General features: G+C 48.8%; 1 protein-coding gene across 1 annotated transcript in view; it reads left to right on the top strand.

Moving 5' to 3' along the window:
- The window catches only part of LOC112098233 (zeta-carotene desaturase, chloroplastic/chromoplastic-like), a 57,801-nt gene extending 40,364 nt beyond the window's left edge, over window positions 1-17,437 (top strand). Inside the window, exons 2-6 of the mRNA XM_024183911.1 lie at window positions 4,882-5,190; window positions 16,457-16,585; window positions 16,708-16,780; window positions 16,962-17,126; window positions 17,205-17,437. Coding sequence (XP_024039679.1) covers window positions 5,027-5,190; window positions 16,457-16,585; window positions 16,708-16,780; window positions 16,962-17,126; window positions 17,205-17,375 — 702 coding nt within the window. The 5' untranslated portion in view covers window positions 4,882-5,026 and the 3' untranslated portion in view covers window positions 17,376-17,437. The remainder of the gene's footprint in view (window positions 1-4,881; window positions 5,191-16,456; window positions 16,586-16,707; window positions 16,781-16,961; window positions 17,127-17,204) is intronic.
- The last annotated feature ends 826 nt before the right edge of the window (window positions 17,438-18,263 follow it).

Below are 18,263 nucleotides of genomic sequence, written 5' to 3'. Positions count from 1 at the left end.
GCTCCGGATCCTTGCTCACTACAGGATCCGTCAACCATTACTAACCACACCCCTTCTGTTTTCTCCTGCTCTAACGGTTGCTCCTCCCGATCTCTTTCCCCTGGCTCAGCTCGGTCTACCATAAATTCTACCAGGGCTTGGGCCTTGATTGCTCCTCGGGGCCTGTAGGTCAGGTCAAATTCACTCAGCTCCACTGACCATTTTACTAACCGACCAGACGCATCTGGTTTTTGAAGCACTTGCCGAAGGGGCTGGTCAGTCATCACAACTATCTGGTGGGCTTGGAAATATGGTCGGAGTTTGCGTGCTGCCGTTATCAGAGCCAGCGCCCACTTCTCCATTAGTGGATATCTGGTTTCTGCGTCCACCAGGGCCTTGCTCATGTAGTATACCGGGTGTTGCTTCCATTCTTCTTCCCTGACTAAGACCGAGCTGGTAGCCTGCTTGGAGATTGCCAAGTACAAAAGCAGCTGGTCACCCTCTCTCGGAGTTGACAGTAACGGTGCACGGGCCAGATATTCCTTTAGCTGCCCAAATGCTTGCTCGCACTCTGATGTCCATTTCATCTTTCTCCCTTTCTTTATGATTTGGAAGAAATGGTGGCATTTATCTGTGGTTCGCGAGATGAATCGGTTCAATGCTGCCAACTTCCCTATAAGGCTCTGCACCTCTTTAACTGTCCGCGGAGATCTCATATTTGTAACCGCTCGTATTTTTTCGGGGTTGGCCTCAATCCCTCGGTGGCTTACCAGGAATCCCATAAACTTGCCCGAGCTGACCCCAAATGCACATTTCTCCGGGTTTAGTTTCATCTCATACTTCCTCAGTAATTCAAAGGTCTCTTCTAGATGCTTCACATGATCCCTCGGCTCTTTGGACTTTGTAACCATATCATCCACATATACCTCCATAGTGTGTCCAATCAACGGTTGGAAGATCTTGTTTACCAACCTTTGATAGGTGGCTCCTGCATTTTTTAGGCCGAAAGGCATTACCCTGTAGCAAAACAAACCCATGTTAGTTATAAAGGCAGTGCTTTCCTCATCCTGCTCGTCCATGGGTATTTGGTTGTATCCAGAAAAGGCATCCATGAAACTCAGCAGACTGTGACCTGCTGTTGAGTCCACCAGCTGATCTATTTTGGGTAGGGGAAAGCTGTCCTTTGGGCATGCCTTATTGAGGTCCGTGAAGTCCACACACATTCTCCACTTCCCGTTGGCCTTTTTTACCAGGACTACATTTGAAATCCATTCTGGGTACTTGGCTTCCCTTATAAATCCTGCTTTCAACAGCTTCTCCACCTCGGCGTTTATGGCCTCGTACCTTTCTTGGTTGAAGCATCTCCTCTTCTGTCTCACCGGCCTTGCCCCCTTCTTGATTGCCAACTTGTGGCAAGCTACCCCGCGATCAATTCCGGGCATATCTTCATGAGACCAGGCGAATATATCCGCATGAGACTGTAGGCAATTTATCAGCTCGCCTTTTACTGCCCCAACCAATCCTGACCCGATCTTCACTACTCTGCTCGGGTTGCTTTTGCTTACCGCAACTTCCTCCAGTTTCTCAACAGGCTCTTGGCGGCCCTTTTTAGACTCTCCTCGATTATCTAGAGAAGTAACCTGCAGTGTCTCCTTGGCCGCTGTAGCATAACAACTCCTTGCCATCCTCTGGTCGCCTTTTACTACGCCAACCACCCCATTTACTCTGTATTTCAGTGCCAAGTAATGCGTGGATACAACGCATTGGCTTATCCTCATGAATGGTCTCCCTAGTATCACCTGGTAAGGGCTTCTTTCCTCTACCACGACAAAATCCAGCATCATTGTTCTTTCAAATGGCTTTGTCCCCATAGTAATTGGGAGTTCGATGATCCCCATGGGAGTTAACCGTCCCCCTCCAAATCCCTTTAAGGATGTATTTGTCCGCTCCAATTTCAAGTCTGCAATCCCCATATCATCTAGAGCCGACTTAAACAGGATGTCAACCGAGCTGCCTGTGTCTACTAGTATTCATCGCAATTCTGTACCGGCCACCATTGCCTTGATCACCAATGCATCCTTATGCGGATATAAGATACCCTCCTCATCGTCATCTGTCCACATAATGGGAACTTGCCGCACTTTTGCCTTCTTGGTTGCCGGCAAATTGAAAAGCACTTCTTTGCTAGTCAGGGCATATCTCCCATAGTTCTTCCGTGCCCTGTTCGAATCCCCAGCCAATGTTGGCCCCCCTGCTATTACACAGATAGTCGGCTGTTCACGTTCCAGGCCCATCTCAGCTCCTTCATCCCGCGTGTATTGTGATTCAATGACGGGGGACATTCCATCTACATATTCGTCCAAATAACAGTTTCTCACCAAATCCTCCACCTGAATTTTCAGGTCACGACATTGGCTGATAGTGTGACCATGAGTGTCGTGGAATTTGCAGAATTTGCTCTTTTCCCGTCGGTGAGCCGGTTTTGTTATAGGGGCTGGAGGGTACAGCAGACCTCGTCCCTCGATCCTCTCATACAATTCCTCCATGGAGATCTTTAATGGAGTGTACTGTCTATACGCCAAGCTCTGGTCTATCAGCTGAACTGCTCGGCTATCATGAATGTCACCTCGGGCTGGCACAGTCGCTAACTGATCTGGTTGACTAGCCCTGGAATTGGTTGCATGTGATGCTCTGGGAGTGTTGTGATAGGGGTGGGCAGCCATCTGCCGGAATTCTCGTTGCCGATCCGGAAATGGGGGACGCGGAGGTTGAGCCCGGTTGTGCTGGAACTGCTGTGACCTCGGAGCTATGGGGTAAGGGCGGGACCGAGCCGATATTCCGCCCATCACTGAAGATTCTCCAACTCGTTTTCCCGACCCGCTCCCTGTCGGGGCTCTCCGTTCCTTTCGCCTCAGCTCGTCCAGCTGTTCACTTTTTATTCTTGCCGATTTCTCCTCTTCGATTTCTATATCTCGCCTCGCCTGCTCATACCCCGACGAGTAATTCTGTACAAGGGGGCTTCTTAAGTTATACCACAGCCGGCCGATTTTTACACCTTCTTTTAATCCCCTCAACGCCTGCGGGTGATTAAAAGCTCCCAGATCCAGCACGGCTCGGTGATATCGTTTTACGAAATCTCGAAGGGATTCATGCTCTTCCTGTTTCATCCCCATCAGTTCCATCATGTCGTCCTCTGGGGCCACTGCCCCTCGGAACTGCTCGGCCAACTCCTGGCACATTTGCTCATACCCCTTTATACTTCCTCGGGGCAGCTTGCGGTACCATTCTCGGGCTCGTCCCTCTAATGTCAACGGGAACACCCTGCACCTCTGAGCTGGTGTCAGCCCCTGCACACCCGTCATGTCGTTGAAACGCTCAATGTGCACCAGCGGGTCACTTCGCCCGGGGTATTTGAGGTCAGGGAAGCGAAAATATCTTGGGATTATGGTACCCATGATCTCAGTTGATAGTGGAGATTTTTCATCTAGCATTATCCTCCAGCTTGGGGGCTTCCTCTTACCCTGTATCTCCTCTATCACTTTCGCTAATCTGCGCACCTCTCCCTCCAATTCTACAGCACGGTCAGGATCATGTGCAGCTATCTGATCTCGCTCCTGCTCGACATTCTGCAACCGCTGTCTTAACTCTCCTTCATCAGCACTGGCCCCTCGGTCATCAGCTTCCGGTACTCGCCTGGGGCGAGGTTGGTTCCTCCCTTCATCTACTTGTTCTCCAAGAACCCGACCAGTGCTTCTGTGGGGATGCACCCCATAAGGTTGGTCCGCCGGCAGAGGGATTTCCTCGACTCTACGCCTCCGGAGGTTGAGTTCTGCTCCAATATCATCTCTCCCCACGGGGATTTCGCAATCCCTTCTCCGCTCATCTCTCAGCTCATTCAGTATGGTAGCGAGAGTCTCCATTTGCTTCTCCATTCGTTCCAACCGATCCTGCATCACCCTCTCTCGGGCTTCATTTGCAATTTCCCGAAGGGTGATTGTCTCCCCCGATTCGTTATCCTCCCTCAAAGCGTCCTTCCTTGGCAAATCCATGTCTAATCGTTCGCTGTTTCTCCGGTAACTACTAATTCGGTGGTAGCTTTTTATCCAGCTCCCCACAGACGGCGCCAAAATGTTGATGCTTAAATCTGCTCGCCTTTTGGCCGACCAAATTCCTCCACCAACGTTCGTGTTATTAACTGTTGCTCGAACCACTGGGGTTGGAATCACCCTCCTCTCTCCTACTAGACCTGCGTTCACCAAAAACGGATCAGAGACGCCGGTGGTTTTGCCGGCGTAAACCCTCCGATGCCTAAGTTAGCACAAGGTGTTTACGGGAAAACAATGTAATTTGGATTCAAGAATGGTTTCTAACTTGTTTCGAAGTTTGTAAAAAATGCCTAATTGCAATTTGGCAGCGTTTTCCCTCTCTTCATTTTTCTGTCCCCTTCTTCATCGATTTCTTCTTCTTTTATAGCCGCTGTCCCCACGTTCCCGTTTGCCCTTCATCCCACCTTTTTCGGGTAGTGGTAGCCTCTCATGGGACTCTAACTGCTGCATTATGGGCAAACATGGGATCTCGCGTCTCCCGCAACGGTTCTGGGAAAACGCAACTACCGTGATTCTGTGAGATCGTGTTTCCACTTTTTGGGGGACGGGTACCGGCTCGGTATATGGCTCTGGTCAGTATTCGTCTCGGATCGGCTCATGTTACCCCCTGTTCTGCTCGTACCATTTGGCTGAGGTGATTCATGCCGGGGTGGAAATAGTATCATGGCCGACCTGGTGCTTTTATTTGCTTAACACTGACATTTGTAAATTTATTGTTTATATCATCTGTTAGAAGCAGCTTCTTTGAGTTTATTCTTTAATGCTTACTGTCTTTCAATTTCTCATTCTATTTCAGGCCACTGACAAGAAGGTTGTGCAAGCTGATGCATATGTTGCAGGTTCATGGTTAAATCTTCGTTATTTATTTCTACTTCTACAATTTTTTTTTAACTCCTGAATCATTTAGTTGAACGATTTTTCTTTATTCAACTTCTTATTTAATGGCCGCATGTGATGTCCCTGGAATTAAAAGATTGCTTCCATCATCGTTGAGGGAAATGAAAATTTTCAACAATATTTATGAGCTAGTTGGAGTTCCTGTTGTCACAGTGCAGCTTAGATACAATGGTTGGGTTACTGAGTTGCAAGACCTAGAACCGTCAAGGTGATGCTCTAATCTTTTGTGAGGTTACCGGAATTCAAACACATGATGCTCTGTGAAGGCCTAACTCTGTGAAGGCCTAAGAAATCAGCTTTCACTTCACTTCCCTTTACTAATGCATTGAAGAAATTTCCATTTTTTAACAGATCCTTGTTTTGAACATGTAGACTGTTTGGGAGAAATACGTCGACGAGACCAGGCATGGTGAGCAGATATCTGGTGGCAGAGTTCTGCGAGCCGGTGTGTTCCGTAAAAGCCTGATGCGCGGGGGAACAGGAGCAAAAATATCCTGCTCGTCCACGAGCACGTCATCCGCGAGGCCAATTTCCTGTAAGAGGCATAAGATCATTCCGGCTAGAGGTCGAGAGGCGAGGAGACCCGGTCGACGGCAGTTGGCAAGACATGATCTCCAGCCCGAGAATCTAGGCACGACAGCCACGCTTTCCCCAGAACCATGGCGTAACACGCAAGATCTCACAGAACCACGACAGCCACGCTTTCCCCGGAACCGTGGCGTAACACGCAAGATCTCACAGAACCACGACAGACACGCTTTCCCCAGAACCGTGGCGTAACACGCAAGATCCCACGTTTGCCCATAACGCAGGAGTCAGAGTCCCATACCGTCTCGAAAAAAGCGAAAAACTGGGATTCGAAGCCTATAAAAAGGTAGCCAACGAGGTAAAAGGGTTGGCATTTTTGAGATTAGAAAAGAAATAAAAAAGAAGAGAAAACCACAAAAAAGCCATAAGATCTGTGGCAAGCATTCCCCGAACCTTCATATCTGACTTGAGCGTCGGAGGGTTTGCGCCGGGAAAACAACCGGCGTACTCTGACTTGTCTGTGTACGCAGGAACCTCTGGAGAAGAAGCCTAGCGAGGAGACCTCCTGGTCGTGACGAAGTTGATCGAGCAGAGATCCTGGTCGTAGAACGAGGAGAACCGGAATCTCGCATCAACATTTTGGCGCCGTCTGTGGAGACCGAAGCAAAAAGCTTCTGTTGATAGCAAGAAGAGGGGTGAGGCGAGTGAAAAGCGATGGAGACAGGAGGAAGTAGTGCACAAGGGGGTGATAGGAGGCTTAACGATTCCGTGACGCTGAGGGAGATAGTCAGTGAAGCACAGGAAAAAGTCATGTTCGACCGGATGGAACGGATGGAAAAGCAGATGGAGACCTTGACAACCATCCTGCATGAGCTGCGGAGCGAGCGAAGGGTAACCCAAGAGGGAAGGGTGAGAGGCGGTGGAGTGGCACCAGGTCCCGATAGTGCGGGGAGAAGTCAAACCACAGGGAGATTTGGTGGTGAGAGAGGTAACGTACCTCCACGGGGAGAATTTCATAGAGAAAGAGAGCAGTCCCCGGCAAGACAGACTTGTGACGAGGACGACGGGGAGGTGAATGCAGAGGAAACAGAGTTGAGGCAACACTTGCATGATGTAGAGCAAGAGCGGGATCAAGTTGCAGCACGTGACCCTGGTCGTGCAGGGTTGCTGGAGGAGGAATTGCGCAGACTAGCGCAGATAATTGACGACATGCAAGGAAGGAACAGAGCCCCTGGTTGGAGGATAATGCTGGACGGAGAATCACCGCTCGCAGCAGAGATCATGAGGGCAGTTATTCCGAGAGATTTCCGCCTCCCAGACCTCAGATACTCGGGAAGAACTGATCCGCTGGTGCACATAGAGCGCTTCAACGACATAACTGGGGTACAAGGATTATCTCAATCCCAAAGGTGCAGGGTGTTCCCACTATCCCTTGAGGGACGTGCACGAGAATGGTACAGGAAACTTCCTCGGGGCAGCATTAAAACCTTCGAGCAGATGTGCCAGGAATTCGCGGAGCAGTTTAGTGGGGCAATGGCACCGGAAGACGACATGATGGAGCTGAAAAGCATGAAACAGGGGGAGCAAGAAACCCTTCGGGAATTCATCAAGAGGTTTCATCGGGCTGTCCTCGACTTGGGAGCCTTCAACCACCCTCAGGCGTTAAGGGGATTGAAAGAATGGGTGAAGATAGGAAGGCTGTGGTACAATTTGAGAAGCCCAGCTATTCAAACGTATGCAGCCGCATACGAACAGGCTAAGAGAGACATCGAGATTGAAGAGGAGAAGGCTGCACGGATCAAGACAGACCAGTTAGAAGGGTTGGGGAGGAAAGAGAAGAAAGCATTACCGGGGAATGGGCCGATCAGGAGGAGGGATCACCAGGCCTCCGGTAGTGGAGCAGGAGGCCGGGTAACCGCTTACCAGCCTCATCAGAGGCCACCGCAGTATCAGCGCAGCGGGGCGCAACCTCCTCGTTCCCCAGCTAGGGAGCCTTGGAGAATGCATGATTCGGCATCTGGTGGTCTTCATCAACATTCCCACAGTAGCAGAACGAGCAGAACAGAGAAAGAGCAGTGCACCTGATCGACCAGAACCAGGACTATGGGCGGTACACTTCCTTGAAGATGTCCCTGGATGAGGTGTACGAGGCCATAAAGGATCGAGGGCTGCTGCACCTCCCTACACCAATAACAAAGCTACCCAACAGGAGGGATAGAGGACGTTATTGTAAGTTCCATGGCACCCATGGCCATACCACAGCAGAGTGTAGAGATCTCAAGACCCAGGTCGAAGATTTTGTGAGAAATCGGTACCTGGACGAGTTTATGGATGGGACTTTCCCGATGGTGGCCACAACAGATGAAGGGGAGCAGAGTGGTAGAAACTTGAGGCGCGAGCAACCCGCAGTAAGGGTGATAGCTGGGGGCCCAACATTGGCCGGAGATTCCAACAGATCGAGAAAAAATTATGCTAGATACGCCATGACCAGTAAAGAGGTACTCTTCAACACCCCAGCAGCCAAACGAGCAAGGGTCGGGCAAGTGCCAATCATGTGGACGGATGAGGATGAGGAAGGGATTCTATACCCCCACGAGGATGCTTTAGTCATCAAGGCTACTGTCGCTAGCAAGAAGTTTGACCGGATACTGATTGATACAGGGAGCTCAGTTGATGTGTTATTTAAGTCAACCCTGGAAGAGATGGGAATAGCCGACCGGAAGTTGGAATACACCAATACCTCCTTGAAGGGGTTCGGAGGAGGGAAGCTGGTCCCTCTGGGCGTGGTCGAGCTGCCTATCACAATTGGGAGCTCCCCGACAGAAAGAACAATGATACTGGACTTTGTCGTAGTGGATGAGGAAGGTCCTTACCAGATGATCCTAGGTCGGCCATTTTTAAGGATGAGCAAAGCGGTGTTGTCCAACCATTATCTGGCTCTGAAGTACCGGGTGAATGAGGTAGTAGGTGTGGTACGAGGAGACCAGAGGATTGCAAGAAGCTGCTACTCCTCGGCAGCAAGGGAAGCAATGCAGATAACATCCCTCGATACCCGAGTGGAAAACAAGAATGGCAGACAAGAACCTGTAGAGGATCTGGAAACAGTAAGCCTGGGACCAGAGAACCCGGGAAAGACGATCAGAATCGGGTCGAGACTTAAGGGAGAGCAAAAGCAGGAGTTGGTGAAATGCTTACAGGCTCATGCTGATGTGTTTGCTTGGACACATGAAGACATGCCAGGGATTGACCCTGAGGTAGCATGTCATAAGCTGGCAATAAAGAAAGGTGCTCGGGCAGTAAGGCAGAAGAGGAGGTGCTTCAACCAGGAGAGGTATGAGGCTATAAATGGCGAGGTGGAGAAGCTCTTGAGAGCAGGGTTTATTCGGGAAGTCAGTTACCCTGAGTGGATATCGAATGTGGTGTTGGTAAAGAAGGCAAACGGCAAGTGGAGGATGTGTGTGGATTTCACAGACCTCAATAAGGCGTGCCCAAAAGACAGCTTCCCTTTACCAAAGATCGATCAACTAGTAGATTCAACGGCTGGACATGGTCTGCTCAGCTTCATGGACGCGTTCTCGGGATACAACCAGATCCCCATGTACGAGCAGGATGAGGAGAGCACGGCTTTCATCACTAACCAAGGTTTGTTCTGTTACAGGGTAATGCCATTCGGTCTCAAAAATGCTGGGGCCACCTATCAAAGGCTGGTGAACAAAGTCTTTAAGCCGTTGATTGGGAAAACCATGGAGGTGTACGTGGATGACATGATCACCAAGTCCAAAATCCCAAAGGAACATGTCGGACACCTCGAGGAGACATTCGAGCTTTTGAGGAAGTATAAGATGAAGCTCAACCCGGAGAAGTGTGCTTTCGGGGTCGAGTCAGGGAAATTCCTTGGATTCATGGTGAGCCATAGGGGGATTGAAGCAAATCCCGAGAAAATCCAGGCGATTGTGCAGATGACGTCTCCTCGTAACCTGAAGGAGATGCATAGCCTCACGGGGAGGTTGGCGGCGTTGAGCAGATTCATATCCAAGGCTACAGATAAGTGTCAGCCATTCTTTCAAGTGATAAGGAGGGGGAAGAAAACAGAATGGACCCCAGAATGCGAGGAAGCCTTCCGGAACTTGAAGCAATACTTGCAGCAAGCTCCGCTGCTGTCCACACCGAGGGATGGGGACAAGTTGTATCTGTATTTGGCGGTATCGGATCGGGCCGCCAGTTCTGTTCTGGTGAGAGAGGAAGAAGGAGTTCAATATCCGATATACTACACCAGCAAGGCCCTGCTCGACGCTGAGACCAGATACCCACCGTTGGAGAAATGGGCACTTGCCCTTGTGGTTGCTGCTCGGAAGTTGAGGCCATATTTTCAAGCATTCCCGGTCTCGGTAATAACAAACCAGCCATTGCGTCAAACTCTTCACAAGCCAGATGCCTCTGGTCGGCTCGTCAAGTGGGCTGTAGAGCTGAGCGAGTTCGACATAGACTATAAACCCCGCGCAGCGATAAAAGCCCAGGCAATGGCCGATTTCGTAGCTGAATTCACAGAGCCCGAAGTATGCTTAGATCAACAAGATGCAGTTATAGGCAATGACGAAACTCAAGTATGGCAGATGTCTGTGGATTGGTCATCAGGGGAGCGGGGTTCAGGAGCAGGGATTGTCTTGGAAGGTCTAGAGGGGGAGGAGATCTCTTATGCTGTAAAGTTGGAATTTGCAGCCACAAATAACCAGGCAGAGTATGAAGCCTTGATAGCAGGTCTGGAATTGGCTAAGGCCGTGAAAGCAGACAGAGTTAAGATCAGAACTGATTCCCAGCTGGTTGCGAATCATGTCAGTGAAAGATTCCAACCAAGAGAGGAGAAGATGGAGCAGTACCTGAAGATAGTCAGGCAGCTGATGGGGAAGTTCGAGGCAGTGGAGGTGATACAAATCCCCAGGGAGCAGAATACTCGAGCAGACATTTTGGCGAGGATGGCAGCAGTAGCCGACCCAAAAATGCCAAAGTCGGTCCCTCTGGAGGTGAAGTCCAGCCCAAGTATCGATCAGAATTTGGGGGTGTTGCGGATAGAACAAAAATGCTCGTGGAGGGACCCGATAGTTTCATACCTTAGAGACGGGGTATTACCACCAAATAAGCTGCGAGCTCGCAAGATTAGAGCCCAGGCCTCGAGATACACGATGATTGATGGGGTACTGTATCGGCGAGGATATACACTACCTTTCCTTCGGTGTTTGGATGAGGACGACGCGGATTACGTACTGAGAGAAGTACATGAAGGAATTTGCGGAAATCATTCTGGCGGGAGGTCCCTGGCCCACAAGGTTCTAAGGCAGGGATATTTCTGGCCGACAATGCACCAGGATGCGCAAGAGAAGACCAGGAGTTGTGTAAGCTGCCAAAGTTTTGCAAATTTCTCTAACCAACCACCAGAGAAGCTCACCTCCATGGCCTCCCCTTGGCCATTTGCTCAATGGGGAATTGATCTGATCGGCCCATTGCCAAAGGGACGAGGAGCAGCAACACATGCAATAGTTGCTATAGATTACTTCACGAAGTGGATAGAGGTAGAAGCCCTTAGCAGGATCACTGAGAAGAAAACAACAGACTTCGTGTGGAGAAACCTGGTCTGTCGATACGGGATCCCGTATGCCTTGGTAACGGATAATGGCAGGCAGTTCGATAATCACAGCTTCAGGGATTTCTGCCAGAACCTCGGGATAGAGCTGAAGTATTGCTCGCCTGCTCACCCTCAATCGAATGGACAAGTAGAAGCAGCCAACAAGACCATCAAGAGGCTTTTGAAAACCAGGCTTGGAGCAAAAAAGGGTGCGTGGGTTGACGAGCTGTCAGGTGTGCTATGGGCATACAGAACAACCCACAAAACCGCAACTGGGGAGACACCGTTCGCTTTGGCTTTCGGACATGAAGCGGTCGTGCCGGCTGAGATAGGAACGACCACACACCGGACAGATCATTTCAATGAGCAGGAGAATGACGAGCAGATATGTTTGAATCTTGATCTGCTAACGGAAAGAAGGGAGCAAGCAGCCGAGCGATCAGTCGTTTACCAACAGAGGGTTACTCGGTATTACAACCAGAAGGTGAACATACGGTAATTCAGGGTCGGAGACTGGGTACTAAGAAGAGTGAATCAGAGCACCAGAGATTCGACTCAAGGAGTGCTGGGACCGAACTGGGAAGGGCCATATAGAGTCAAGCAGATAGCGGGACCCGGAGCTTACAAGCTGGTTCGCACGGACGGCCACGAGGTGAAACGCCCATGGAACGCAGCACACCTCCGAAAATACTTCCAGTAAGACTTGTTCGCATTTGAAAGCTGTTTTTGCTCATGTTCATTATCATTTATCTTTCACGTTTTATGTCCAAACAATTTCATGTAAGTCGAATCCTGCCATTAATGCAACGTCGAAGAATTTCTTTCGCTTGAAACCGAGAAAGTTTCCAAGGCATGCAAAGGCTCGACAAAGTCTCAAAGCCTGTCTTATGGCGAGACAGAAGCCAAGCATGCCAGGATCTGCTCGGCCACGAGAAGGCAGCAGAATCCCAAGCTTTGAAGAAATTCCTAAGGCATGCGAAGGCTCGACAAAGTCTCAAAGCTTGTCTTACGGCGAGACAGAAGCCAAGCATGCCAGGGTCTGCTCGGCCACGAGAAGGCAGCAGAATCCCAAGCTTTGAAGAAATTCCTAAGGCATGCGAAGGCTCGACAAAGTCTCAAAGCCTGTCTTATGGCGAGACAGAAGCCAAGCATGCCAGGATCTGCTCGGCCACGAGAAGGCAGCAGAATCCCAAGCTTTGAAGAAATTCCTAAGGCATGCGAAGGCTCGACAAAGTCTCAAAGCCTATCTTATGGCGAGATAGAAGCCAAGCATGCCAGGATCTGCTCGGCCACGAGAAGGCAGCAGAATCCCAAGCTTTGAAGAAATTCCTAAGGCATGCGAAGGCTCGACAAAGTCTCAAAGCCTGTCTTATGGCGAGACAGAAGCCAAGCATGCCAGGATCTGCTCGGCCACGAGAAGGCAGCAGAATCCCAAGCTTTGAAGAAATTCCTAAGGCATGCGAAGGCTCGACAAAGTCTCAAAGCCTGTCTTACGGCGAGACAGAAGCCAAGCATGCCAGGGTCTGCTCGGCCACGAGAAGGCAGCAGAATCCCAAGCTTTGAAGAAATTCCTAAGGCATGCGAAGGCTCGACAAAGTCTCAAAGCCTGTCTTATGGCGAGACAGAAGCCAAGCATGCCAGGATCTGCTCGACCGAGCGAAGTCGAGCAGAATCCCCAAGCATCGAAAAAGTTTTCTAAGGCATGCAAAGGCCTCACCAAGTCTCAAAGCCTGTTTATGGCGAGACTGAAGCCAAGCGTGCCAGGACCTGCTCGACCACGCGAAGGCAAGCAGAATCCCCAAGCAAAAAAAAAAAAAAAAAAAAATTTCTAAGGCATGTTGCAAAACCATATGCCAAACCAGAACCTCCTCGACCAGACGAGACGAGCAGATTCCCAAACGGAAAATAAGTGATGATTACAAGACGAGAAAGTAATCAAAAAACATTTTTATTAATGTGTTAATGGCTAACAGAGGGGATAAATTTCATAAACGTTGTTCATTACAATACAAAAAGAAATATATCAAAAAGATGGTAAATCAGTAAGCCGAGCAGCATCGGTTGGCTGGACCTCCTCAGGTGCGGGGGGGGTATCACCAGTTGCGTCCGGAGGGGTGCTCGCCTCACCAACATCAGCAGGGACTGCACGAGGGGGAGAACTTTCCTCCTCGATCACGACCGGCTCTACCCCTTCAGCATCTTCCTTGGCCGCCTCCTCGTCCATATGTTGGGCAACACCAGCTGCAAGGTCATCCATCTTCAGATCAGGGTGTTGCTTCCCGATGACGGCCATGATGCAACGATAAGAATGCCGAAGTCCCTGGTCATACTGATTCTCGGCCTCCCTCTCCCAGTTCTCGACCTGAGCTCGGTTGGAGTCGCGGAGAGATTCGAGCTGGGCCTCATACATAGCCTTCTGCCTTTGCAGATCCTCCTTGACCTTGGTAAGCTCCTCCTCGAGGGTAATAGTCTTTGCTTGAGCAAGTGATTCTTGCTCTATCAGCTTCAGATTCTCGAGATTCAGCTCCCCTGCTTTCTTCTCGGCAACGTCAGCTCTGGTCGTCGCCGATTGAATATCCCCCTTCATTTTCCGGTCGTAGCGACCAACCTTAGCCTTGTAATAAGTGGTCATGCAGCTGAGGTGGAAAGCGCTATGCTGCATGGCCCCCACCAACTCACCCAAGGTGCAGCCGTCGAAGTCCTCCAGGTCTTTCTTGCTCACGAGTTTAGACAACTCATTGAGGTAGAGGACCAGGTGTTCTGCTCGGCTGTCAGGTAAACGAGATCGAGCCCGACAGGAGGAGAAGAGGAAGCATGATCTGTGGCTGCCCCACTAGCTTCCCCGACTTTTACAGGAGCAGGAGGCAAAGTCTTCAGGGGTGAGACTTGCTGCACGATGTTGACCCGCTTTGCAGTAGGGGCATCCTTACTCTGGTCCCTCTTCGTGGTTGGAGGTCGAGAACGTTTTCGGGTCAGAGCCCCAATCACAGCGTCCTCCATCCTATGGCCAGGAAGTACCAAGCGAGACTCGAGCAAGTTGTATATAGTTAGCAGTTCTCGGCTCGAGCAGGAATTGGCGAGCACAGCCTCGACCCGTTTGAGCTGGTCAGGTGGGAGCGGGAAGTGAACACCCCAAGAAACTACAACACAAACAGACTCTTGGTTAGAGACAAGCCAATAAAGCAAGAACAATTATGGATACAAGACATCTAAAGCGAGCAGGCAACCCGGGACCGTGAAACGGGGTGGGACCCGATAATCCTTCCCGTCCATTTGTGCAACCTGACCCCAAGGACCCCCAGCAAAAAAGAACTTTCTCTTCCAATTCCCACCACCACCAGTAGGGAGGTCGGTTATAGGTTTCCTGCTCTTGGTGCTAGACTGGAAGTAGTACCAGCCGGCATCTTTGGGGCTGCTCTTTAGCTGGTACAGGTGCTTCACCTCATCAACCGTGGGCTCGCTTTGGCAACATCTGTCCCACAATATGAACAGACCAGAGAGCACTCTCCACCCATTGGGATTCAGCTGACCAGGAGCTAGATTTAGCCCGTTAAGTATCCGGGCAAAGTAAGGTTGCAAGGGACACCTCAGTCCGTACTTAAAGCTGTCCAGATACAGGGTAACATATCCCCTAGGAGGCCGGCTGGGAGCATCCTTCTTTCCTGGGACCTTGAGAGGTATCTCACCAGGAATGCTATACCTAAGCCGGAGGTCATTGAGCTCGTCAAACGAGGTCGTGCACGTCATGTAATCAATGGCATAATCGCGCGACAAGGCCCTGCCTCCTACTGTACCCCGTTCTTCTGGTCGTGATGTTCCAGATGGAGACACCTCACCAGAGTCACCTTCGCCATTCTCACTCAACGTATCCTCAGAGCCAGAAGATCTCTCCTCACCATTACTTCTGCTCGTAGAGGTTGTTTGGGGAGACATCCTCCTAGCACTAGTCCCGACACTAGACCTAATGGGTTCTAAGGGAATCCCAGGGTCAAAAGCAGGATCGGTGAGCAGACTAGGCAGGAAGTCCAACTCGTCGTCATCGACCTCAATGACCTTCTCTTTGCCTTTCGACATTCCCTAAGCTCTAACCACAACACCACCAACTACTACCCAAACAGAAGAGAAGAGAAATTATCTACAACTATCCGAGACCAAGGAGATAGAAGAAATACCTGAAGTAATGGTTCAGTCGGTGAAAATCAGAGATGGAGGACTTTTATGCCGGAACTTCTTTGCCGGAGAGACAGAGACGGAGACGGAGTGGATGATGAATATGCCGTTCGAGAGGATTTGGTTTTCCTAATGAGGACGGACTCTTGGGTTGCCAGCATTTAACAGCGCCGAATCCCGAGGGCCTCATAACCGTCGGTTTGAAATTCAAATGGAGGGGGGGGATTTCTGCCACGTCACCTCGTCCGCAATTAAATGCGACATGACTCTTGGCAGCCTTTTCCAATCCCACGCGAGCGAGTACTATCGAGTTTCTACTGCTGGTCCACTACATTACCCAACACCAGAAACTGGGGGACCGGTGTTTGGGAGAAATACGTCGACGAGACCAGGCATGGTGAGCAGATATCTGGTGGCAGAGTTCTGCGAGCCGGTGTGTTCCGTAAAAGCCTGATGCGCGGGGGAACAGGAGCAGAAATATCCTGCTCGTCCACGAGCACGTCATCCGCGAGGCCAATTTCCTGTAAGAGGCATAAGATCATTCCGGCTAGAGGTCGAGAGGCGAGGAGACCCGGTCGACGGCAGTTGGCAAGACATGATCTCCAGCCCGAGAATCTAGGCACGACAGCCACGCTTTCCCCAGAACCATGGCGTAACACGCAAGATCTCACAGAACCACGACAGCCACGCTTTCCCCGGAACCGTGGCGTAACACGCAAGATCTCACAGAACCACGACAGCCACGCTTTCCCCAGAACCGTGGCGTAACACGCAAGATCCCACGTTTGCCCATAACGCAGGAGTCAGAGTCCCATACCGTCTCGAAAAAAGTGGAAAACTGGGATTCGAAGCCTATAAAAAGGTAGCCAACGAGGTAAAAGGGTTGGCATTTTTGAGATTAGAAAAGAAATAAAAAAGAAGAGAAAACCACAAAAAAGCCATAAGATCTGTGGCAAGCATTCCCCGAACCTTCATATCTGACTTGAGCGTCGGAGGGTTTGCGCCGGGAAAACAACCGGCGTACTCTGACTTGTCTGTGTACGCAGGAACCTCTGGAGAAGAAGCCTAGCGAGGAGACCTCCTGGTCGTGACGAAGTTGATCGAGCAGAGATCCTGGTCGTAGAACGAGGAGAACCGGAATCTCGCATCAACATAGACAATTGAGGCAAGCTATGGGGTTAGATAACATTTCATATACTCCAGATGCAGATTTCTCTTGCTTTGCAGATCTAGCACTCACTTCACCAGAAGACTACTACAGAGAAGGGCAAGGTTCATTGCTCCAGTAAGAAAAATTTCTTATCCTCGTCATTATTAGTTATTTTTTGTGCATGGAATCTGATTGACTTCCTTTTGCTAAGTGTCTTTGTATTCCGTGTTGCTTACTATAGCCATATTATATTTCAGATGCGTTTTGACGCCTGGAGATCCTTATATGCCCTTACCAAATGATGAAATCATAAGGAGAGTGGCAAAACAGGTTGGTAGCGTTCAGTGACACCTTCAATTCATATAATACGTATTAGGTTATGCTTTTTTGCTTTTCTTATCCTAGATGTTTATCTCACATTTTTTAGTGACCTGAGTACCACAAAAGGTCATGCAACTTTCTGGATAATATACATGAGTCCATACTATCCATTCACGGTTCCTTTTATTAGGTTTTAGCTCTATTTCCATCATCCCAAGGTTTAGAAGTTATTTGGTCATCTTTCGTCAAAATTGGGCAATCTTTGTGCGGTGAGGGACCTGGTAAAGACCCCGTCAGACGTGATCAAAAGACACCAGTGAAGAACTTCTTCCTCGCCGGCTCATATACAAAACAGGTAACTGTATATATAATTGTTTCATTCTAAATATTGGAAAGAAAGAGATACGTCTTCTAAATGGTTTCACTCTCACTGGATTACATAGATAGTATGGAAGGAGCAACTTTGTCTGGTAGACAAGCCTCAGGCTACACATGCATTGCCGGGGAAGAATTAGTAGCACTGAGGAAGCAGCTTGCTGCCTTTAAATCTCTAGAACAAATGGAAGCTCCAACTACTACTAATGATGAACTAAGTCTTGTCTGATCACAATCTGTTTGAGGTGTTGCGGCAGGAGTAAGGTTTTTCCACATCTAAACGCCCTTCACTTTTACAGAATTACATAAATAATATAGAATGAGCAACTTGCCGCCTTAATTTGAATCTCAAGAACAAATGGAAAATCCAGCTTTTACTGATGAACTAAGTAAATGGTTGGGATGGTGGGGCTGGAGTAATGTTTTCCAGTATCTATGTAATTCCAATGAGATAATCAATTTTCATAAAATTCATTATTAAGTTAATGGATAGGAGGCCTAACCCACTATATGTATGACTATTTCTCTTATGAGACAGCAATTTTTGCTGTTGTTTTCATCTCATCATATGTACATCTGCTGCATGAGAAACTGGGATACAGAAAAGACATGAACAAAACCCCAGGAGTCTAAGCTACAAATGGGCAGGGTATCTCCGACCAGCTTCACAGCATTATAATGACTGCTCCCTTTGTCTGTCCGTGTATTTTTCCCAATTCATACAAAACAAAATGAAACCCAAGGCCCTCGTTCCCATGCCTTTTGAATTCTATTTCTTGAAATACCTCAGTTTAACTTATAAAATACTAATTCATAAATTAAAATTAATCTTTTTCTCATTAAATTTCACCCTGAAAAGAGTATTTCTTTCAAGTTTTTGTTTATAATACATGCAAATTTTAAAATTTTAAATTATTTTGTTCTTATTACATAATTTTTATCCCCATAATTCTTAATTCTTAAAGTTTTTCAAAAAAATATTTTCCATTAAAATTTAAACTATAAATATAAATTATGAAACTGGATGGGTGTAAAAAAAAAATTAAAAGGATAGCTTATTTAAGTGTTTAATTGATTTTTTTTTATTTTAATGAAATAAAAAATTAATTTATCTTCA

This window comes from Citrus clementina, unplaced genomic scaffold (genome assembly GCF_000493195.1).
Source record: "Citrus clementina cultivar Clemenules unplaced genomic scaffold, Citrus_clementina_v1.0 scaffold_5, whole genome shotgun sequence".
NCBI classification, from domain to species: Eukaryota; Viridiplantae; Streptophyta; class Magnoliopsida; order Sapindales; family Rutaceae; genus Citrus; species Citrus x clementina.
The sequence above is the reverse complement of the archived record's forward strand: the minus strand, read 5'-3'. Positions and strand labels throughout refer to the sequence as shown.